Source organism: Pomacea canaliculata, linkage group LG11 (assembly GCF_003073045.1).
Source record: "Pomacea canaliculata isolate SZHN2017 linkage group LG11, ASM307304v1, whole genome shotgun sequence".
Lineage (NCBI taxonomy): Eukaryota > Metazoa > Mollusca > Gastropoda > Architaenioglossa > Ampullariidae > Pomacea > Pomacea canaliculata.
This window is the reverse complement of record NC_037600.1, coordinates 21,977,538-22,003,018: the sequence shown is the minus strand read 5'-3', so window position 1 is coordinate 22,003,018 and position 25,481 is coordinate 21,977,538. Positions and strand designations below refer to the sequence as shown.

The 25,481-nt window shown below is 43.5% G+C and overlaps 1 protein-coding gene across 3 annotated transcripts in view; it reads right to left on the bottom strand.

Annotated features, from left to right (window-relative positions):
* Nucleotides 1-6,815: 6,815 nt before the first annotated feature.
* LOC112576350 (multiple epidermal growth factor-like domains protein 11) overlaps nt 6,816-25,481 on the bottom strand; it is a 59,244-nt gene continuing 40,578 nt past the window's right edge. For 2 of the 3 annotated variants that reach the window (XM_025258720.1, XM_025258722.1), the window contains 5 exons: nt 19,475-19,666; nt 13,648-13,755; nt 12,256-12,354; nt 9,446-9,483; nt 6,816-7,803 (listed from right to left, as the gene is read on the bottom strand). In XM_025258720.1, the coding sequence (XP_025114505.1) occupies nt 12,317-12,354; nt 13,648-13,755; nt 19,475-19,666 (338 nt within the window). In that variant the 3' untranslated portion in view covers nt 6,816-7,803; nt 9,446-9,483; nt 12,256-12,316. The remainder of the gene's footprint in view (nt 7,804-9,445; nt 9,484-12,255; nt 12,355-13,647; nt 13,756-19,474; nt 19,667-25,481) is intronic. The other variant, XM_025258721.1, reaches the window with a different exon arrangement.

The window sequence follows — 25,481 nt, the reverse complement described above, 5'->3', positions numbered from 1 at the left end:
CAAAGATTGTCGAAAAATTTCGAAAATGCCGTCAAACGGCAAATAGACATATGAGATACCAATGTCGTAAAGACTTTTAGAGCATTTGTCGGCCTTATTCTAACCTTTATTCTTTTACGACATTCGTTTATCCGCTTTTGGTAGCTTTGCGTTTATACGGCTACTCGACATTTTCGAGTTTTTACAGCTTTTTCGACATTATTTGAAATTTTTGTACTGTGTCGGCTTCTCAAACCTCTTCACCTTTAAGAACATTTGTTGGCCTTTTTCTACCTGTTTTAGCCTATTACGACATTTCTTTTCCTGCTAGGGTCTGCTTTGCAGTTTTACGGCATACTCGATATTTTTCGACTTTTAACGGCTTTTTTCGACATTATTTGAAATTTTTTTAACTGTGTTCTTAGACCTCTTTCTACCTTTTAAGACATTTGTTGGCCTTATTCGACATTTTTTGTCGTTTTACGACGTTTTTTGAAATTGTTTGAAATTTTTGTACCTGTGTCGGGCTTCTTGGAGGAGAGATTTTTTACCTTTTAAGACATTTGTCGGCCTTATTCTACCTATTTTAGCCTTTTACGACATTCGTTATCCTGCTTGGGTGTGCTTGGCCGTTTTACGGCATATTCGACATTTTTCGTCTTTTTACGACTTTTTTCGAATTTTTTTTAAATTTGTGTACCTTTGTCGGAATTCTTGGACCTCTTTCTACCTTTTATGACATTTGTCGGCCTTATTCTACCTATTATAGTGTAGCGGGAGCGCTAGTTTATGTCAGTAGGTACTGCTGACAGTGCCCAGTTCCGAAACCCCACACCCCCTTCCACCCCACGCGTGGTCGCGCGAGCGGCGCGCAGCGCGACACAGGGCAGCAACTGCGGGTGACGTAGTACCCAAGCTGCCCTGTACAAAATGCGGGCGTAAGGCAGCGTCCGCACCTTTTTCTCTCCGCCTGAGAACTGGTCCTGCTGGTATGGCAGTTAGAGCGTTTTGAGACTGAGCAAGCGAGAAGTACCTTTGGGCTGCAAAGCCTCTGGTCCGCTGGCAATCTCGTGGTACTCTGCAGTCTCTTTCCCCTTTTCCCCCCTTCTGCGAGCTGAGCAAGCGAGAAGTACCTTTGGGCTGCGAAGCCCCTGGTCCGCTGGCAATAGCGGCTGGTGGTACTCAGTCTCATTTCCCCACCCTAGGAGTTAGGTGTTAGATTTCGAATAGGTAGGTAGTTGTTAAGTTTGGGTAGTTGGTTAGTTTGGTAGTTGTTTTGTTGGTAGATGTATATATTTTGTGAATAAATCTATGTCTTAAATTTTAGCACTTGTGTGAGCGTGTAGTGTCAGCGAGTGCTAGTGTGTGTACTGTCCCTGTGTAAGTAAGTCGTGACGCAGCAGAAGAGAACACACGAGAAGGTCCGGCGAAACTGACACACCAACCGAAAAGACACTTTACGTGCAGTTAGTAGTAAAGCAGGGTCTTTTGTGGGCTCCTAGGTCGGCTGTAGCTCGGGTGCGTGCAGAAATAGGTTTAGAAGGAAAAAGTAAAGAACACAACGCGAGGCAGTAAGAACTAGGCGACGCACCCGACTAACGAGAGCCAGAATTTTTGTAGAGAGGAAAATTCTCCTAGGGAACTCCCGTCCTCTTCCCTGGACCGACAAAAGAGGAACGGACTGATTTGGCGCTAGGGTGTTAGTAGCGATAGGTGCCGGTCAGTCCGGTTACAATAGCAATTTACGACATTCGTTATCCTGCTTGGGTCTGCTTTGCCGTTTTACGGCATACTCTACATTTTTGGAGTTTTTACGACGTTTTTCGAAATTGTTTGAAATTTTGGTACCTCTGTCGGCCCTGTTGGACTTCTTTCTACTTTTTAAGACATTTGTCGGCGTCATTCTACCTATTTTAGCCTTTTACGACATTCGTTATCCTGCTTTGGTCTGCTTCGCCGTTTTACGGCATACTCGACATTTTTGGAGTTTTTACGACGTTTTTCGAAATTGTTTGAAATTTGTGTACCTTTTTCGGAATTCTTGGCCACATATCTACCTCCCACTATAACCTGTCAACCCTCCAGTCGTCGGTGCGAGCTTTGGATAGGAACTTCAAACCTTTTATATCCCAGCCTCATCACGTTTCTGTTCTGCTTGTGCCAGGTAATGACCGAAACTAGGTTTAAATTTTGCACTGCAAGTAACTGCGACTGTTTAAGTACTTTCTCTAGTCCAACTAAAAGAAGAACTTCGTCGTTAAAATGCACAAGTGCCTAGGGGTGGGGGGTTTGACACCTTGGTTGGTAGGCAGGGATTATCGCCCTTACCCGTGTATAGGATGGAACGCGAGGAAGTGACATTGTAAGAAAAGCGTGCATGAGTGAGCGAAAGGTTCACCGAACCCCAGGTGTATGGGTGAAAATAGTGAGTTTGGTTATTCCCACGCCAGCCTTAGAAGCTGATAATAGCGCATTTTGAGTACAGGAGATTTGGGAATCATATTAATTCCTTGCCTAGTCAAGGTATGGGATAAGTTGTTTTTATTGCTTTGGCGAAAGAATGGTGTGAAATGAGGTATATTTGGTTGGACGTGAGGATGATGGAAAGAGTTGTGGTTGCTGTTCTAATAATAATAAAGTTCAATGCGAATATTCATTAGACAAGTAAGCATTTCAGAACCTGGAAGAGGAATTACCTGAACTATTGGAGAAACATTTGTCTAACTAAATGCAACGTCAGGCAGGTTGACAGTAGTCCATGACCATATAGCATTCATGGTTTAAAGTCATGTTTATGTATTGATGATGAGTTGTTGCCCGTCCCCTGACAATAAATACAAGTTCCTGCACCATATAGGAGAAAGCCCACGTACAAATCTTTGTGATCTGTTGTTAGAAAGAACACGGGTGGGACGGAGTGTGTTGTCAATAACCCGTGCCGTCCCCAACTGACTGTAGCTCCGCTTTCAACATCGTCATTCCACGGAGACTCTTTGATAAGCTCTCACAGTTCGATCTCTCCCAGCCAGTGTGTTTTTGGATCCTTGACTTCCTCTTGCACCATCACCAAAGAGTAAAAGTCGCCTCTCCAACATCCTGGTGTTCAGCACTGTCTTCCCTCCATGCCTGTTTTGCCTTTTCACCAAGGACTGACCGTGATATAGCCTTAGTTGCTGGCACGCATAAAACACAGTCACCAAGGACTGAGCGCACGGACCAATACGGATGGTGAAGTTTGGCGACGACACCACGGTGTCAGGTCTAATCGTGAATAACGATGTCTGCGTACCGCCAAGTAGGGGATCACTTGGTGGCTTAGTCCAGCGATAATGATCTGCAATTCAACGTTTCTAAAACCAAAGAGATGATAGTTGATTTTCTCAGGAACAGAGCTTCTCACTCAACGGCGAGGCCATTGGGGAGGTGTCACGGATGTCCATGGCTCGAAAAATGTTTGTAACATTTTTTATTTAGAGAAGGGAGGAATGTCACGGACTAGTCCGTGCCTCCAGTGTTTCTTCGCCTGAGTATGGTAGAAAGAGGTGGAGGGGAGCAGGGTGGAGTAGCCCGCCCTGTGTGTCGCCCCTCTGCCATGTAATTGTCAACAGTGTAAGAGAGGACGGATGGAAGGTTGAGAGCGTGATTGTCCTGTTATAGTTGGAAATCGTGGGTCGCTGGACACCACGTGTATTTCGGGCACCACGTGAGTTGTGGACCTCGTGAGCGAGGCATGAAGTGCTCACCCTGAGTGGGGTGTGACAGGAGTATATATAGACGAGAGTTGAAAGCCTAAGGGGGGCGATCTTTGGATTAACACAGACGGTGTGTAAACGTGAAGAAGCTGTTTTTGGAAGTTGCTAGCGGGAGCAAGGTGTGTCGTGAGACAAGAAACGAGTGGGACCAGAGAGTCTCGCTGCAGTCTCCAAGAAGCTCTGCGATTGTCTGCGGAGAAGTGAACTCTACTGCTGTGTGCGGGGAGTGAGGCGCCGGGCTCGAGACGGCTAGAGGTTGGACAGCCGGAGTCGGTGCGACGACGACGACGACACCTGCAACTGGAATGATGGTGGCCCGAGTAGAGGAACCCCCCACCATCCCAAACAGCTAGAGAAGGCCTGTCTTCAGCAACTCTACAGGAGGAGCGAGGACAAGAGCCGCCGAGAGGAAGTCAGCAGAGACCTGACTACACTGAAGCAGGTGCCGAAGGACTGAGGCACCATCGTCACCCACGTGGAGGGGACCGTGAGTCATTCATACTCCTTTGAAGAATGATCAGGGTAAGAGCCCATGTTTGAACTGTTTAAGAAGACAGAGACACTGTGAGAAGCGAACTGGTAGAGCGGGACATTAGTAGTAGGTAGCGGTGCATGTGCACCTTTAGTCCTTGATTTGTGTTGCCGAATATTTGTGCACGTGGACCTTTCGTGCGATTTGAAAGGTGCTCTTTAAGACGTATCTTCACCAGTGCCTTGTTATTGACAGATTGTCGTAGCTACCAGTGGATTTAAGTTAACAATTGTGGAAACTGCTGTTCTCCTGTGTATGCTTGTTTATGTTTTTATGTGTATTAGTAAAAGAAACGTCCCAACCTGAAGTGATCTCATGTCGTTTTTCGTAAAAGAATGCGCAAGTCCGACGTCAGGTCGTGACAGAGGTCAACCAGTTTAGTTTTCCCGGCTCTATCATCTCCTATGATCTCGGTCAATGGTTTCGACTATCAAGAAGGTCCAGAAACGCCTTTAATTTCTTCAGCTGAAGAAATTTAGTATAAGACAGGAGATTCTGGTCAAGTTTTACTGGCCGGTGATCAAGAGTGTACTGACGTTCTCTGTCACACTCTGGTACGCCAGTACTACCAAAACAGAAAATTTTACCCGACCGGGTGGTGCGTGCTACTCCCCTGATGTCACAACACTTATTATTCTTATTCCGAACAGGCCGCGCACAGCAAAGTTTAAAGTAAACAATGGTCATTTCCATCTTTAGTATGGGACATACTTGGAGTCAACCAATGGCTGCTTGTGAACAACTAATTAAATCACTTATGCCTCCACTCGACAGACGTAAGTGGTTTGATTCGTTGTTTACAAGCAGTCGTTAGTGTTTGCGATGATGCTGGTGCTGGTTAAACAGCTTGATTTAATATGCTAATGAAAAGGTCAATACTCTCATTACTTGCTATATACAAACCTACAAATTTTGTGAGAATCGAGAAATAAGATTAGCAAAATTTTAAGCTAGTCAATTATGTTGGTGTTGGTGTAGCTGTTAGTGTAACGGACAAGTGCGCAATAGAGGGTGAAGGGTGGAAGGTTGACAACCGGGGTTGACCTGTTTTCGTTGGAAGTGTGGGCCACGAAATTCAGCGGATTCCGCGTGCGGAGTGGGCAGTGCTCACACCTGGTCTAGTGTGACTGGGGTGGGCCCGACCGTAAGCGGCCAGTGGGCGGCAGATCATAGCTTGGTAAATTTGTGGCTTTATTTTACCCTCTCGCTGCTGCCGCGATCTCTGTGGACGTAATACTGTGGATGTATTACCGGAGATGTACTTTGTGGATGTACTACTACAGCAGCTGTGGGGGTGCCACATTTCTGGTCGTGTTTTCTGGAGTCCGCGTCCTCGCCGTGAGAGCTCTGTGGGTTTGAGCGACACGCCGTGCATATTCTTGGGCGCCGAGAAACCGCGCACTGGCGTAGGCGAGCAACCGACGGACCAGGAGCACAAAACTTGGTGTGAGCAAGGGGGGCGGGGGGCTACCCTGCCCTTCTTTACGCTTGAGCACCAACCACCATCCGTCATCCGGAAGGGAGAGGACCAGAGCAGCCCGAGTAAAAACAGCCCGTGGAGGGGAGGCTTTCTCTCAGCTTCCAACTCACCTACCCTCATCCTGCCAACCACCTGGGAGACAAACGCGTACGCAGGACAGAGACTTTCTGCCAGCGACCTTTGGGTATTGTATGATAAATCGAATTATAGGAAGGAAAGTTGGTATTAATCCTATAAACAGAGGACTTGGGAGGGTTGCAGTGACTATGATATAATAACGTATGGATTTCGTCAAGGACACACAACACCGGAGACTGCTGAATACCTTTCAAGTGACATTATTTGTGTGAACCAGCTTTATTGTTGTCTCTATTGTTGAATTGGATTCTTGACGTACTTTACTGGCAATTACTTTATTTGTGTGAACCAGCTTTATTGTTGTCTCTATTAGTGCGTTGTATTATTGATGTACTATACTGGTATTATATCTTGTATGACGAAAGAAGGAGTGCTACACAACTGATTATTGATATATTGTTTTAGTTATTTGTTTGTACCCAATAATTATTGGTGCCTTCAAGGAGGGACGCCCACCCTCAAGCGATCTTGTTATTTCTTTTGTAGAAAGAATTCGCATGTATGCGGGCGGACCGTGACAGTTAGTGCTGATTACAAAAGAGAATTTTTTTTTTATTATTTGAAGTTCTTTCTTTTTGTGTGATCAAAGTATTCGATTCAATATAAAATCATCATTATCAATCAACATCATCCATCCATCATCATCCATAATCATCTATCCTTTATCATCATCAATCATCCATCCATTATCAATATTATCATCCATCGTTCATCAATCACTCAATCCATCACTCAATCCATCATCATCCATCATCATCCATCATCATCCATCATCAATCAATCATCACTTCTTGACAGTAAATAATACTTAAATTATAAATCTTTCAATGTGTTGGCCATCTTTTTGAAGGAGCCAAAGGTAGAAAAAGCAGACATACAATCAAGAAAGTCTCAGTCTCAATATTAGTGTGCCAAAATCAAACTCTTACAAATGTTACAATAAAAGCAAATTTATTTCAACGTATACAACCTTTTGACAGCATTTCAATCACAAAATCTTTAAAGATGTCAATTCAATAACCAAACTATTTCAAAACGTTTATAATCACAAATGCAAAACAACAATAAATTAGTCATCTATCCATGTGTTGGTCACCCTTTTTGAAGGAGTCAAAAGGAGAAAAAGCAGACATTCAATTAAAAAAGTCACAGTGTCAACATTTGTGAGGCAAAGCCAAGCTCTTACAAATGTTACAAGGAAGACAAACTTATTTCAATGTATACAATCGTTTGACAGCACTTAAGTTACAAAACTTTTAAAACTATAAATTAATTCCATAAATCAGCTAGTTAACAAAAATCTTATAATCACAAATGCAAAGCAACATTTTTTTTCATTCAGAGCAGTGTCTTTCTTTTATTTACCCGCGGCTCTTCTCTCGGGCTTTCTCCCTGTCTTTTACTTAAAGATGGTTAATACTGCGTTTGCTCTGAGCGTTTCTAGGGATCTACAAATATTTCTGCTAGCATGCTTTAGACAAACTTAGAACGGGCAACATGTTTAAATTTAACAAAGAGTGAATAAAGTAACACAGCCTGAATGGACGCAAATGGTGTAATGATAAACTTTAACTGGATACTTTAGAAAAACTTAAAGTGAAAACCTTTTTTAATTCATCAAAGAGTGAATAACATAACAATAAAAATATGTCACGTATATGAGCACAATATCAAACAGGAAATCAAGTGAAACACGTTGCTAAGCAGCGGCTATTGCGAGAGACTTGGACAAGTCTGCAACTAGGTTCTAGCTTGTTACCAGCAAAACGTCTTCTCAACGGACTTAACGGAATGGTACCATCGCTTCTACATCTGAGATTCATCTTCTTCGACAGATTCTCCTTCCTCAGTTTCCGCTTCATCATCTTTATTACTTAGTTCACCTTTATCTTCTTTACTTTCATTAACCCTTTTAGGTTCGTCTGGAACACCAAAAAGGAAGGGACTGATTTGGCGCTATTATCATCATCATCATCATCATCATCATCCTCATCCTCATCCTCATCCTCATCCTCCTCACCATCATCATCATCCTCATCATCATCATCATCCTCACCATCATCATCATTAATCATCATTAATAATAATCATCATCATCATCAATCCTCCTCCTCCTCATCATCATCATCATCATCAATCACTGACTACTATTAGAAATATGGTTTACCATATAAAGCTCTGAGATAAACCATGGACATATCAAAAGAGACAGGGACATCAGATGTCAGCCATTATCTCTCCCTCTCTCTATATATAATCCACTGTCAGCTTGGAGACGTCCCCTAGTCTAACTGTGGAAGGACACACTGATAACCCTTTTCTGCTTGAGGAGCATGGAGGAATAGCATCATGTCATAAGGTATCAGAGAAAGAGATTTGTTTCTTGGAAGTACTTGATGTAAAAACAGGAAGACAGAGAAGAGCGTTGTACGAGCTACACGGTTTGGACTTTACTGACATAGGTAAAGAATAATTTGAGTGTATGGACAAGCTCTGAATATGACAAAGCCGTCTTCACGTACAGCTACCTGCTCTCGCCTAATTAAGAAAGTGGGCAACAGAGTGAAAGCAAAAGGACAAAAGCAAATCGTGACAGCCTGCTTCTTAGACTTGAGTACAAAGTCCGACACAGTCTGCCTGTCAGCTAGTCCACCTTAGGTCGTGTCTGACAGAACACATGTCGGATGCAATTGTTGACATCTTCGTGAGTGAGAAAAACTGGACAACACGTGTGCAGCGTTTGAAGAGAAAAAAAGCAATTTACTTTCATTTCAGAATTTGTACATAGATACAGAATATTTAGTAATTTACATAGCGGCATATAATTAATGCCCGCAGTTTAACAACTGTAAGAGCTTTTAATAAATAATTTAAGGAGACTTTTGATGACGTATTTGCGTTTGCACAATAGTTTTTTGTTCTTAAATGAGATACAGTCAGAATCATCGGAAAATTATGCCTCAGTCTTTCTTTATTATGGTTTATGGGTTAGGGTCGGCCTGCCTGCCAGTATATATACTATATATACAGTATTGGGTAAAACTGAGTTAACTATATTAGTCCGGCCCTCTAGAACCATCCCAATTTCTCATGCGGCCCCTTGGGAAAATTAATTGCCCACCCCTGACCTACAGAATACAAACAGTACGGACATCAACACACCAGCCCTTACACTCTTTTCCCACTCGCACATACAACATACGTAGACCTACCTAAACATAAACAATGCAAACACCATTACCGTCAGCACTGCTCGCAAACAAAGACACACATTATACAAACACTGATACCTGTACAAAGTGCAAACAGCACAGTGTCACCACTGGTTATAATGAATCATATCTTGTTTCTCATCAGAGAACCACTAGTTTCAGTTTGAGTCAGAGGATACCTTCCCCAGCCCTCTGTGGAGTCAGGTACTCGTTCCCCCCAGCTGGGTGGACTGGGTGGACTGGGGTACTACATCACAATGCATATGGTAGTCACTGCTTAATATATGTATATTGAAGTTTACTTTCAGATGTGCAAACAAAACATCTATGATAACATAGTCATAATGCTTACCTGGTTTAGTGCCAGACCTCTTCTTTTTCGGAAGAACCCTGAAAAATCACAGATAGTAATATCACATTAACATTTCCATCGTTTTTTGCAGTTTTGTAACACATGACTTATGGATGCAGTTAAAGCCGCGTTCCCTTTGTGATTGCTTGGCCATAGCCATGGTAAAGTTTAGTTTAAAAAAAATATTTTAAAATCTGGATCACTAAACACAGCACTCACTACGGAAACACACTTCTTGAGAGGAATAACATTTCAATTCCAATTTTTTTCCAGAAGTGACTAAAACATTTCAAGGAGTGCTACCATGTTTGACAGTTAGAGGTTGTGAATAAGTATTTGGATGAATGATGTCTTTCTAAGTCAGGAAAATGGCTAAAAGATTTTATTTTCCTTTCCTTTGTAAACATCATAATGAATAAAATTAGTGTGAAGGTAGTTGAGGTGTTTTTATTGCTGTGATTATTACTAAAAAGAGTGATATCATACTGAGTGATGTAGCTTAGTGTTAGCGTGAGTCTGACCAACCTGCCACACCTTTCATTTCTTTAGCGTAATTTGAGGTTGTTTATCTGGTGTGTTTCTTTATTACTATATCAGTCTCTAGCACGGATACGACACAACACAATACAATACAGTCCATTACGGTACAATACAATACAGTACACTTCTGTCAAATACAGTCCATTATGGTACAATACAGTACAATGCAGTCCATTATGGTGCAATACAATACAGTACACGTCTTTCAAATACAGTGTTATGAGCGGGGAGGTGGGGGTGGTGGTTACCTCTGTCTGTAGGCAGAGATTATCGCCCTTACCCGTGCGTGAAGCAAAATGCGTGGAAAGGAAGAATGTTAAGAAAAAGCGTGCATGCGTGAGCGAAGGTTTACCAAAGCCGAGATGTATGGGAAAGGTCCCGAGTTGATCATTCCCACACAAGTCATCGACTGAGAGAGTGTAACGCAATTTGGGAAGAAGAGAGTGGCGAATCAAGGAATTAACAGGGAGATTAAAATTACCGGTAAGAAGGAATTACCCAGAGAGGAATTTCCTTTGAGAAGGATTATCCGCGGACGACAGCCAGGTGTCTGCCGACTCAGAACCTACAGTGCAGAGACTTGGAATGTGTGAGTTACTCCAGGAAGACTATTCTAGAAGTATAGTTCACGGACGATTTCTCCGGAAAGTGTGGATGTGTGTGTAAGTGTGAATCTCCCAGGACAGAATCCAAACAGTAAGTGAGAATTTTGGGAACTATTCGTAAAAACAATTGACTAACTTAATTGAAGGACGCAGGTTGAAAGACATCTATGCCGTTGATATGCTGTTTATGGTTTGCAGTAATGTATGTGTTTAATGTTGAGTTGTATAAACTTCGTGGCCCCGTCAAATCTTTGTGGTATGTGGTGCGAAAGAACACATGTGGGGACGTGTGTAGATAGTGCAGACAGTGACTTCGTGTGACTTGTGGCGTTGTGTTCTGTACCCGTCCCTGAATACAGTACATTACAGTACACTTCAATACCTGAGCATGTGCTAGCGGGGGAATTTGTTTTATTAAGTTCAGGTACACACTATGCCATGCAAGTATGCAAAAACAATCGGCATCTGAAATCTTTCTTCCATCCGCAGTCCAGCTACTCAATGACAGATGAACTGTCAGCGGTGTGTGTGTGTGTGTGTGTAGGTGTGCATGGGAATGATTTTATATATATAATATATATTGGAAACAGAGAACACCTCCCATTTACATTGCCGCCCATTGGGACTAATAAAGTTGGTTGTTATTGTTACTTCTGTAAAATACAGTCCATTACGGTACAATACAATACAGTACACTTCTGTAAAATACATTAAATTACAATATAATACACTTCTGTAAAATACAGTACATTACGGTACAATACAGTACAGTACACTTCTGTAAAATACAGTACATTACGGTACAATACAGTACACTTCTGTAAAATACAGTACATTACAATATAATACACTTCTGTAAAATACAGTACATTACTGTACAATACAGTACACTTCTGTAAACTACAGTACATTACAATATAATACACTTCTGTAAAATACAGTACATTACTGTACAATACAGTACACTTCTGTAAAATACAGTACGATACAGTATCCCAGGGGCAATTCAAAATAGTGCTCCTAGTCGCAATAACATAGATTTTAAAGCAAGTATATAAAAATGATTACCTGTAACAATACGATGATGCTAATACTGACTGGTCTGTCAACAAACAATACAAGGATAGCACTTTGTGAACAGATATGTGTTCACAGAGCGTGTGAATGTAGCCTTGTAGTCGCAGTGGCGAGGGAGGTGAGGTTACAGCAGTAGTCACGCTTCGCTAAGCGCTTCTATCTGACTTGTCAAGTCTCCCCACCTCTCTCCCATCGACCCCGAGTTAAACTCATTCTTTTAACTGAGGTTTAATTCTAGAAGTTTGGCTTTGAAAACACCAATAGTCAGGTCCCCTACATTCTGACAGGACTATAACGAGCTTTTGAACAGTGGAGTGCGAGAAGAATAATGCCAACACACTTTACACAAAATAAGGAGTAATAAGCACTTCTGTTTTTTTAAAAGAGGACAGCCACAATTTATAAGGACCTATTCGCTAAAAAATGCATTTTAAGGCCTTCCTTTGCTCGCCCCCAAATCTACCAACTTTGTAAGTACCTATAAGGACCGTAGTACCCTGTTCATATTCGTGACTCGGGCATTTGATACGTGACTCCGGTATTTTAGATGTGACTTGCGCATATAATAACACATCGAATAACACTTACTTTGCAGCAAAGATGAAGAGTGCGACGACGAGAACGTGGATAAAGTAGCCCGCCACAATGATCAGTTTCGAACAGTCAGTTCTTTAACTTCAACTGGGGCTGAAACAAACCTCACTTTAAGTTCCTAGTGAGCAGCAACACTGAGTAAATTTTCTTTTATTTGAGTTAGTTTCAGGCCATTTGACTTTTGGTAGTTCAAATCGTTTTATCACAGATCAGTCTGGCTGCTATCAGCATAATGACATAAACCTTAAGACTTTTACCAATTATGCTTCTGAGCTCAGGGCTACAACCCGCGATGTTTCTGGTAATTGAGCTCAAATTGCTCATTTAAAATTAATCACTTTGGTCACTTATCATTACACTGTTGTAAAAAGGGGGTTCCTGGCACCCCACGAGGGCGACGATTACACTTCGTTCAAAATCGTTGTTCTTGTGCCCCATGTGGAAGATTATGAGTGTTTCCCTAAACTCTTGGTGTCGAATGTCTGGATTTGTGTTTTGGAAGTCAGCAAGGAGTCGTACAGTGGGATGGTGAGTACGAAGCCTGTGTGTGGTGGTCAACCTCATGCTGCTGCTGCTGAACCAAATTCTGTCCTGCGTGGTCACTGCCTGCCAATCAGGTCAACGTCTTTTGAAAAGCAAAAGTTTAATAAGTCTTCCCACGGAGGTGGCTATGAAATGTTTTTCACACGATGTTTTCCTGGGAAATGTTGAACAGCACATACAACAGAAGGAATTGCTAAAAAAAAAACGCTTTCTGTTGTCTCCAGGTCTTGTAGTTCGCCGTTGATGCCCGTCACCAGATTCAATTAAGTCATCTGCGAAGTGCGCGTTTGTGTATTTGCCCACAGCTGATGGAAATAGAAGTGTTGTGGTCGTAGAAGGTCTTGCGTTTCCAAGAACAGTACTGGCCATAGGAGCCAGGGTTGACAATACCTTCCAATGTGTGAAGGAAAGTTCCCATTCTGGTTATTCAGTAGTACTGCACTTACTGACCTCTCATCCAGCGCTTGGATAACTGGAGACACCCACTCTCAGATGCTCAATTTTTGCATCTCGTTCCAGACTCTGTAGAACGCCTTTTTTAGAGTCGATGAAGTGTTGGTGTTGTAGATGTTTTTCTCTGAGGATGTGACTGTTAACATCGTTCAACTGTTCTCCTCCATGCTCTGAAGTTTGCCTGCTCCTTTGCTAACAGCTTCTGGGCAATGGTTTTGAGGTGATGCCTTACACCTGACTTTGCCTGGGTAACTGATTAAGCTTACAATTCTACAGTTTGTTAATTATGTTATTTACAAATAGCAATCTCTATCTACAGTGGCTATGGATAGAAAACTTTTACTGCTACCTTAATCACCAACAGAATTTATGTGTGACGCCAACACTTACGGTCCTTTGGGCATGACCCGTCAATGCGACTGCAAATCTGTAAATTATCACAGACTGGCCTGTCGCAGATTCCTAGACAGTCAGGGCCGTAATATCCTGGCCGACAGGCTATGGACACAGAGAGACAAAAACACTATATATATATTTGCGGCCCTATGCTCCTCAAAGGAGCAGCAATGGATAAACTAAACTATATATATTACATGAACTAGTTTTCTCAGTACAAATGACACATTGCATGAATGCATTCTGTAAATGTAAGCTTCAATGTTGACCCGTTGATTTCGGTTTATCTGAAATGCTTTTACTGCAGATCAGTGAGTCCTCTATACACGAGTGAACCCATATACTAGTAAATCGAGATGCGGGCCAAACATTTGCGGAAATTTTATTCTTACTTACGAGCGGAAATTCGCTATACGAGCTCGTGTCATTTGTATGTCGTAGCGTAAAGCGCTCGTAACTCGCGCTCTGAGAGCAGAAGGTGAGAGTGAACCCAAACAGACAACCACAAGTCGTAGCATTTAAGTTGAGGTTAAGTTAAAAAGTTATCAAAAGTGAAAAACAAATTAAAAAGTTAAATAAGTTCTAAGGTGGGTAGGTGGGTGGGTGAGCGATGATCTGTGACGTGTCTGCTTCTGTGTGAAGAAAATGTCTGTATTCATTTAAAAAACAAACTTTCCAGCCTGTGTGAGTGGATTAAACACTTTCAGGGGTCACTGTTTTGTAGTTTGCGTCAAAAATTGTTCCTTTCGATGGATTTTCAACGCAATTATTGTAAAAAAAATGAGTGAAATCTTAATCAGGAAAGTTCTGCAGTTGAGGATGACACTGTCCGGTGACTTGTCATCACTTCTGTGGAAAGCAGCTGAACTGTGTCGGGCGGTGGTGGGGGTACGTCTGGGTTAGTGGTCTTTTTTCTTTTGATTCAAGAAGAGATGGCCCCTAAAAAACGACTAAAGGAAAGAGGAAACAGGGAACTAGCTCCGACGACAATACGTTGAGCACTTCCACTCAAAACACCTCAGAGTCCCAAGAGGAGAAGAGCGACAGTGTCAGAGGGCAGATAATGTGACTCAAAAAAGTAAACCTCATACTTACAGAAGCTTTTCCCAATGCAACAACTACAGGCAACAAAATAGTGAACCTTTTAGAAAGCCTCCAACAAGCGACTGAAGTGTTGAGGCAACAAGTTGAAGGACAACATATGCTAACAAAACATATCGACAGCCAAATCCAGCTTCTAGCGAGCAGCATCTTTAAATTAAAAAAAAAAGAGAACGATGAAGTAAAAAAAGCCCTAGGAACAAATCAGCATCAAATCCAGGAATGAAGAGAAGAAAATGCTGCCTTAACCACCTATACAAAAGAACAGAAATAAGAGACAAATTTGCTTGAGCAATACTCTCGAAGAGACTCCATAAGGGTACATGGACTCCGAGGGGACGGTGGAGATGAAACATGAAAAATGTGAAAAAAAATTCTTACATATTGTCAACTATACACTCAGACATCGATACACATAAAATCTCAGTGTTGCATATGATTACACCTTTTTGTGGAGAGACTCATTCACCCTTAATAAAGCCTTCATTAAAATATATGACAATGAAAGGACCAAGTTGGGCGGGGGGTGAGCGATGGTCATGGCGGAGATAGGACGCGTCTGTACCTCGGTGTAAAAGAATGCATTTATTTACTTATAGAAAAACTTCTCATGTCTGAGTTGCTGGATCAATACATCTAGGATAAAACGTCTGTATATTGTGTCTAAGAAAATTCCATGGATAACTTTTTTTTCAGTGAAATTATTGTAAGAGAAAGTAGTAACTAGGGCAAGACAGTGACATTGGTTTAGCTGTACGGCGCATTGTGATCACCTCAGTAGAGGGCGACTGAGCAGTGTGGTGCCACGCTGTGCTGTTTGCTACTCATGTTCTTGAAGATAAAAGACTAAAGGCTCCAAAAAAGGTAAATAGTGGTAAAAAAAAAAAAAACAGGTAACCAGCACTAGCGAAAGTATTTTGGGCACGTCCGGGCAGAAGACTGGAGAATTGGAAGGAACAGAGAAACGACAGCGAGAGAGGACAGGCAAAGTCAGTCAAACATGTACATCTCAATCAAGTGACCGACAAATCCTCCAGACCCAAGTTTTTCCGACTGCTAACATTACAAACTTGTGTACTTGTCTGTCTGCGGTGCGGTATTCTTGTTCCTTGGTGATTTAGTGATGCGTGTTTGCTGGCGTGCAGTGTTTCTGACTGGTGAAGGGGGATACTTGGACTGTGATACTTGTGTTGCTTGAGATGCTTGTGAGGTTTGAGATTTTTGTGATGACTGGGTGCCACCACAGCTTAGAGGAGGAGGAGGAGGAGGAGGTGGTGGTGGTGGAGGAGGAGGAGGAGGCGGCGGCGGCGGCGTGTCTGTCTAGATAGACACAAAGGTGGATGGTCGTTTTGCAACTTCTGCCGAGTAGGAAATTGAGCTTGAAGTAGATGCTCCGGAAGAGCATCCCACTACACGACCCCTGAGGTGTCAGTTCTGACATCCCAACAAGGTCAGGGCAACGAATGACCCCCCCTCCCTCCTTTTGAAGAGTTGAGGGATCGATGTGGAGTCATCTTTATCAGCCGATCGACAAACTGTTTCCCGTCCCATTGGCACAGGGCCTCAGACGCTTTCTGATTTGCTCACCGGACAAGAAGCAGAGACAGCCCCTTCAACATTCTCTCTCACGCAATCTCTGACTTCATCCTCACTGTCCGAAGATTCATCTTCTCTGATGCGTTTCCCAGGTTTGCTATTTTTGGGGCCATGATATACAGGAATTTGTTTCGTTCCTTACGCTCCCTATGCTCCCTGCCCACCACAGAGTCTAACAAGGGGAGGCGACCAAGCAGTACGAATTAGGGCATTTCTAGCAGGGTCGCACCAGGGAAACACAAGGAATATACTCTGGCCTTCCCAGTATGAAGACCAGATTGACCCCGGCTCCAGCCTTCTAGCAAAGCTAGTGCAATATACCCTGTAGTATGACATGGAGATTTTAGATCAGAAAAAGAATATATATAAAAGATATAGGTAAGGGAGAAAAAAAGAAAAGCATAAGAAAGAAAGAGGGCAGCTTAGTCACCAGCCAGACAGAGGCTGGGTGTTCACCCCCGCCGCGAGAAGCCAGGTCCAAGGGTGCTCAGGATTGACAGAAGAATCAGTGAAAGAACACTGGTCAACACTCAAGAGCATTTGAAAGACAACCTGTAAATATGTTCTAGGGAAGAGGGAAAGAAAACACAAGGAATGGATGACCCCAGAGACCAGGGCAAATATTGAATCAAGAAAATGACTACAACAGAAGCTCAACCAGTGTCAAGACCAGCTAAGGAAGGAAGATCTCAGAGCTGAATATTGGGAAGCCAACGGCCAAGTGAAGAGGTCTGTCAGGGAGGACAAGAGACGCTTCACCTATGAACTGACAGAGGAAGCAGAGACAGCAGCTAGACAGGGAAACATGAAGCGACTATATGAAATAACAAAAACTCTGTCAGGCAGGAACATTAACCCAAACAAGCCTATCTATCTATTCCCCTTCTTGCATCAGGCTGCACATAAGGCCTCAACCAGAGTCCGACAACCGATGTCGATCTGAAACCGATGTTTCTGAAACCCGCTCTAGGTGACCCTGTGTCCAGCCCTTTCCTTTCATCTTCCTTTCAACTGTTCTCCAAGTTTCCTTTGGGCGGCCTCGTTTTCTTCGGCCGTCTGGAGTCCATCGTAGGGCGACTGTGGAGAGGTCTGCTGTCTGCTGGCGGAGCACATGTCCAATCCATCGCCAACACCTTTGTTGAACCTGCGTGGTGATGGTGATGGTGATGGACTCGGTTTCAGGTCTTCGGTGGAGTTCTTCGTTGGTGATGGTGTTTGGCCAAAAGATGTTGAGTATGCGCCTGAGGCATCTGTTTTGGAAGACGTCAAGCTTGTTACTGATGATTTTGCTCATTTTCCATGATTGTGATCTGTAAAAGAGGGTGCTGATCACATATGATTCTCAGCTTGATCTTCTGCCTGATGTTTGTTGCCTTCCATGTGCTCCTGAGTGAGGCGAAGGCCTGGCTGGCTTTCGCTAGTCAGGCTCGAATCTCCATCTCCGCATCCCCGGTGTTTGACATTTTGGACCCAAGATAGGTGAAACTGTCAACTTCCTCAATCTCTTCTCCATTTGCTGTCTTGGACTCTGGCGTTCACTCTCATACTTTTCGTTTCCTCTGGGCTGACCTTCAAGCCAAGGTTTCCTTGCTGCTATTTCATCTTCATCAGCCAGTTTCTCTATGTAGTCTCTTTTGTCGGTTTTTGTCATCCTCTTTACCTCTTTGTTTTGTTTTGTATTTCTTTGTATATTGCCTCTTACGACATGCCTGGCCGGATGGCAGGGACCATATCCTTACAGTGCTCTCTAGGCAAGCATACCCCGGTATCCCACAAGGGATCCAAACAAGTCAGTGAACGTCAAAGACGGCAAGACTATAAAGGCGATGCAAGACAAAGAGACCGCTGGATTGAACACTTCGAAGAGATCATGAATAGACCTCATCCACCATTTTTACGTGACATACCACCAGCAGTTGAACAACACGTCATGTCAACACCAGACCTCCCACTAAGACAGAAATCATCAAAGCTATCAAAAGCATAAAAAGTGATAAAGCAGCAGGCCCGGATGGCATTGCCCCAGACGCATTAAAGGCAGACCCAGAAACAACAGCGACAGTTTTACAGCCCCTTCTATACAAGATCTGGGAACAAGAACTAGTACCAACAGACTGGAAACTAGGCCACGTGGTCAAGTTACCGAAGAAAGGAGACCGCTCTCAGTGCAACAATTGGCGGGGATCATGCTGCTGTCCATCTAGTAAAGTCCTGACAAGGGTAATTCTAGAGAGACTGAAGAAGGCACTAGACAAGAGACTAAGACCAGGACAAACAGGGTTTCGCCAGGATAGGTCATGCACTCACCACATTGGCACCCTCCGTATCCTCATTGAGTAGTCTATTGAGTGGCAGTCCTCTCTCTATATAACTTTTGTGGACTTCGAGAAGGCATTCGTCAGTGTAGACAGTTACGTCATCTGGAGGCTGATGATCCACTACGGCATTCCATCTAAGCTCATAAACATCATCCAAGGGTTGTACGAAAACTCTTTCTGCTAAGTTATTCACAACGGCAAACTCACTAAGCCATTTGTTGTGAAAACCGCCGTGAGATAGGGTTGAATATTATCACCAACAACCTTCCTGATGGTCATAGACTGGATTATACCCAAGACAACAACACCGGTATCCATTGGACCTTCACCAAACAGCTAGAGGACCTGGACTTTTCAGATCATTAGTCTCCTATCTCATCGGCAACAACATACACAAAGCAAACCGACAGCTGCTTGTGGAATCAACCAGAATCAACCAGAAGGCTGCTAGCCAAGACATCAAAAAGCACATTACTGGTAGAGGCATCACCTCAACACACACACATATTACTGGAAGAGGCTTCACTTCAGCACACACACACAGATATTATTGGTAGAGGCATCATCTCCACACAAATTACGTGCACAACAGTTAACAAAACATCCGGTTTCAGTCCAAGTTGATCCAGAATCCAAAATGTAGAGAAGCAATGGTGGCGTTCAACCCCCTCCACTACCACCACCACTACTACTAAACCGTTTCTATTTTCTCGGGGAGGGGGAGATCTGAGATCTTTCTCTACCTTTCTCTTCTTCACATTTAATAAATATCATTTAATTTTGCATAGTTGACACATTGTACTTACTGTAAACTTCAACTTCGCAAATCCTTATTAGCGGATCGTCCCACTGTTTGTTGTCCCTAAACGTTTCTCGCTGCAGCCTCACAACTTGACCGAGATCACTTGCAGCCAAATCAAATGGGTCCTCCATTGTTTGGTCGGAATAGTAAATCTGTCTACCATCCAGAAGCACTTTGATTCCATATCTAGCTTTCACTGAGAAAATAACACACACACACACACACACACACACACACACACACACACACACACACACACACACACACACACACACACACACGTAGACAGTTGTGTCACTACCATCCACAGCAGACAATGTTTGATGTATTGGAAAAGAGGAAACGAGGCTGCGCCATGACAGGCTTAGTTGTTGTGTTCTACTGCGACTTTTCTGTGTTTTTTGTGCAAGTCTCTGTTTATTCGCACCTAGAGGTTTCTTTAGTTACATCTTGCATTTAAGTTTCTTTCAAGCCTTCCTTCATTAATGTTTTACTACTTGCTTTCTGTTTGTTGCGGATTTTACTTTAACGGTTATTCTCCGCCATTACATAGATTTTATATCCCATTCGTATTGCTCGTCCTCTTTTTATTTTAAACACAGCCTGACTTTAAATGATCTATTATTATCGCGTTTGTTTGGCTAATATTTTTGTACTGTCCCTGAATTTTATTCTTGTACTATTTCCCATTTAAAAAATAATCCAAACTCATTTTACCAACTCTTTGGTCTACAAATGTAATGACAATAAAGTTTGTCTACACGACAGCTCAGTTAGTGTTGGGTCTTCACTACAACACGACATCTCAGTTAGTGTTGAGGAGTAACAGGTCTTCACTACAACACGACATCTCAGTTAGTGTTGAGGAGTAACAGGTCTTCACTACAACACGACAGCTCAGTTAGTGTTGAGGAGTAACAGGTCTTCACTACAACACGACAGCTCAGTTAGTGTTGAGGAGTAACAGGTCTTCACTACAACACGACATCTCAGTTAGTGTTGAGGAGTAACAGGTCTTCACTACAACACGACAGCTTAGTGTTGAGGAGTAACAGGTCTTCACTAAACACGACAGCTCAGTTAGTGTTGAGGAGTAACAGGTCTTCACTAAACACGACAGCTCAGTTAGTGTTGAGGAGTAACAGGTTTTCACTACAACACGACAGCTCAGGGTTGAGGAGTAACAGGTTTTCACTACAACACGACAGCTCGGTTAGTGTTGAGGAGTAACAGGTCTTGACTACAACACGACAGCTCAGTTAGTGTTGAGGAGTAACAATCTTCACTAAACACGACAGCTCAGTTAGTGTTGCTGAAGCCCTTGCTACGCTTACACTTACACTTGTTTAGTTGACACCTTCAGGAAATGTTGCCTTTACTATGATTCTGTGAATGTTGACACGCCACTGACACAACGGATTAAAAGCCGTCGTTACCGCACTGGTCGTCACCAACACGTCCTGTGACAACATCCACCACCTCGCCTGCTGCTCGTCGTTATTCTGCAGCATCTTCCTCGTCACTGCATCTGACACCGAGTGCACTGTGAGAGCTTCTCTGTGGGCCACTCTCTACTGGCGCATGTTTCTCCCCAACACGCCACGTGAACACTCCCTAGGACTGCGTGCTTGGTACTTTGAACATTCACAGCCACTGTAAAGATTCTCTGACTCGTCGTCAGCATCAGCATCAGCATCGGCACGGTCAAAGTGAACCAGTAATGTCATCAACCGTAACACCAGCTGGAAACACCACCGACCAAATCAACATGGTGGCATGAGAACAGGAGACTGCCATGTGTCCCGCGCACGCAGGGATGGGCAAGCTACTTTTAATTTGTAGCCGGCTACACTACAGCTACTTTTTTTCAAAATGTAGCCGGCTACACTACAGCTACATCTTTCCAAATGAGCGTGCGAGAAACGTGGGTGTCTGGCTGTCACAACACCGAGCAGTGAGAGCAGTGTCTGTCGTCGTTTTGCTGACACGCTGTCAACGAATGGTTGTGAAAGTAGCCAACATGTAGCCAAGCTACGGCTACTTTCTAAAATGTAGCTACGGCTACAAGCTACTTTTTTAATTTGTAGCCGGCTACACTACAAACTACAAAATTTGTAGCCGGCTACAGTAGCTGTAGCTAGGCTACAGCTACTCCCCATCCCTGCGCGCACGACAACTCAACACTTGCCTCCATGTTGGACTTTTCAACGCCCGGTCTGTGACGTCAGCACAACAGTCATTGAAATGGTGATATTGTAGAGTTAGTATAGAGTTAGATCGCCACATCCATATTTTCATCATGTCAGGGACGTGTGTTATTTCCCTTGGTCACGGGGTTGGCGAGTGTGTCTGAGCGTGTGACTATGCCCGCGTAAAGTGAAATGCCGGTGCCATCGCAAAATAAGTAGTGACGAGAGTTCACCTCACGCTCTGGCTAGGTGAACGGGCAGTTAGTATTCCCAACGAAACCGCCGAGACGGATGGTCTTGCTGTACTAGTGTAGTTACAGGGACCGGGAATAAGTGAAATGAGTTCCTTGCCTAGCCAAGGTAATAGATTAAGCATTTGTTGAAGTTCTAAATATGAAATAGTGTATTTTTAAATTGTTTATAAAGATTACTTAATTTTCTAAAAGTAAATATATTTTTACTTGACGTTATGGCATAGTATGTAATAATATCAGTTATAAATTCGGTAGACTAATTAGACACTGAGTTACAGGAACTTCTGAGGGACCCACTGGGAGTGAGGATTCCCAAGGAAACCGCCCAGACGGAAGGTCTTGCTGTACGAGTGTGGTTACAGAGACCGGGAATATATGAATTAAGTTGCTTGCCTAGCCAAGGAACTTCTGAGGGACCCACTCAGGTGAAAGAAGGGAGCAAGTGAAGTCCCTAACGACGGCAAGGCCCGAGAGCCTCCTTCTACCAGTTGCATCGTGTGTCGGGCGTCCAGGGCGGAGTTCAGTCCGTCGACGTCCTGAAGCGTTGTTCCTCGACCCCATCGTTCGGAATAGCAGTTTGAAGTGTGTATTATGGTGTAGCATTGTGTGTGCCAGCTACGGAGATCATGATGGAATATGTGCATTAGTATATGAAATGATATGATATGATATGATATGATAAAACTTTATTTGTCCCAGAGGGCAATTCTGGTGTAGCTCGATTAAAAATTAGAATTCATACACAATTGCATGCACAAAACTATTCATGTCTCATTCATAACCCATTCAAAAGTCGCACGGCTGAAACAACTAAAGACAGCCGCAGTCTGATTGTCCTGCATGCAGGCACATACAATCGGCGGCCCGACGGGAGCCGGACAAGTACTGTCTACAGAGCATGCCTGTCATCACGAAGGATGGCAGACACTTTCAGAAGAGTCCGCCTATTATACAGAGCCTGAAGATAACTCTGAGTTGACCCAATGACTTTGGAGCAGGAGGATACCACACGATGTAGGCTGCTCTTGTCCTTCAACGATAAACTGTTGTAGAAACAAATAAACGAGAAGGACAGTACGCTCTCTATGTGCGATCTGTAAAAAAAGCTGAAGCAATTGGTTGGAGACAGAGAAAGATTTCAGCTTCCGGAGAAGGAAGAGGCGTTGTTGAGCCTTCTTCACGACATGCTGAGTGTTGACATCCCAGCAAAGTCGCCTATCGAAGATGGTGCCCATGTATTTAAAAGCAGAAACAATTTCCACCTCCTTGTCATGGATGACACACACATAACATGGTGAAGAATTCCGACGGAAATCAAAGACAATCTCTTTCGTCTTACATTAAGCTCTAGAAAGTTGTCATCGCACCAGACAATGAATTTCTCCAAAGCTACACCGTGGGTATGCGCTGGCCCGCTAAGGAGTGACAGCAGTGCAGTGTCATCAGAGAATTTGACAAGATAGTGACCCTCATGGCGACTGCGACAACAGAATAAACAGAAGCGGGGATAGAACACATCCCTGAGGTGAGCCGGTGCACGTGGTGATTAGGTCGGAAAAAGTGCCATTGACAAGAACTCGTTGCTGCCTGTCGACCAAAAAGTGAATTATCCATGACACCAGCTGATGGTCAAGGAAAAACTCGTCTAGGAGTCTTGTAGCTAGGATATGTGGCTGAATAGTGTTGAAGGCCGACGAGAAATCAGCAAACAACAGTCGAGCATGGGCTTGAGGATTCTCCAGGTGGTTTGAGTAAAGTGTGGAGGATGAACAGTTTAGCATCATCAATACTTCGTTTGGACTGGTATGCAAATTGCAAGGGATCAAGACAATTGTTAGTGGCTTTAAGAATCAATGCCTTGATGATTGTCTCAAATACTTTCATGACCAACGATGTTAAGGCCACTGGTCTAAAGTCATTGAGATGCCCAGCTGAAACTTTCTTCGGAACTGGGACAATGGTGGACAATTTCCAAGCTGCTGGGATGGAGAGTGAATCCATAAAGCGTTGAAACAGATGTTGACAAATGCCTCCAAGTTGGTGCGCGCAGAAACGTAATGTCCTGCCACAAATACCATCCGGACCGGAGGCCTTGCGAATATTCACTCGCTGAAACAGCTCCACAACTTGTTCATGACAGATCTCAACCTTCTGTACAGGGTGAAGAGAACTAAGCACATCTTTAATTTGCACTGATAAGTCATGAGACTCGAAACGAGCGAAGAAAGCATTAAGAGCATTAGGCAGGGCCGTACTCTCAACGCCTGAGATCGAGATTTTGTCTTTCGACCACTTACTCCGATCGTCAATATTGGCCATGTTGTTGAGTCCCTGCCAAGCTACTCGGATGTTACCTGTAGCAAACTAAGACTCGATTTTGGACTTGTGTTTCACCTTGACCCAACGGATAGCATCACGGACCTCTATATGTACCATTTTTTGTCGTGGGAGGAACCCGTGAAGAATACACGTTTCTTTTTATTAAGCACTGCTTTCAGGCCCTTGGTCACCCAAGGTTTGTTATTAGGATAAACATAAACTGCTTTGATGGATGGTGCAATCTACACAAAAGGTGATATATGACGAGATGGTGTTTACTAAGTCGTCCAGATTAGGACATGCTTCTAAAAAGACATTCCAGTCAGTACATTCAAAACAACCTTGCAAGCTTGCAACACTGTCTGCAGTCCAGCATCTAGTGGAATGAATTGTTCGGCGCACCCGTCTGAACACAGGTTTATAAACGGGTACCAGACGCACACTCAGATGCTAGGATGCACCCAGACTGGGTAAGGGTAGAGATCTGTACGCACGTGGTACAGTTTCGTAAAAAAAAAGTCGAGTGTGGTCTGACGCAGGGTAGTAGGACATGTCACATACTGGTAGTAGGTCTGAAGAATCGATGTTAGGTCACATTGGTTGAAATCTCCCAAAATAAACTTAGGAGCATCAGGACAAATCGAGTCGACATTGTGAGTCACATCTGCGATGCACCGTAACGCATTGGAAACATTTGCCCTGGGATGAATATACACAAGGGTGAAAAAACAGCTGGGGGAATTCTCTCGGGAGGTTAAATGGGCGAAGCGAAATCGTGAGAAGTTCAAGGTCGCAAGTACACATCCTTTCACGAATAGTAACCGTATTACAGTACCTGCTGTTGACAGAGAAACAGATTCCTCATGCCAGTAATTGTACCAGATGTATCTGATCGAAACGGGACAGATAAACCGGAGATGTCCAGATCTGCATCACCTTCGTTGAGCCATGTTTCTGTAAACGCCAACAAACAAGTATCGCTGAACTGTCGAAAGTTGTGTACCCACGCCTCAAGCTCATCAATCTTGCCACGAATCGACTGGACATTGGAGAACAGGATAGAAGGAAGAGGTCTGCGTCGATCGTCGAGACGAAACTTCTTGAGTCTCCGCTTCACACCGCCTCTGCGTCCTCTCCTTGTTGATGTGCAAAGTGGAGGGAGCCGTGTAATGTCGACTTGCAGCGCCCTAAAACTCCGGATAACAGAGGGAGATGAACGAAGATGAAGCAAGAGCTCGCGGGAGCAATG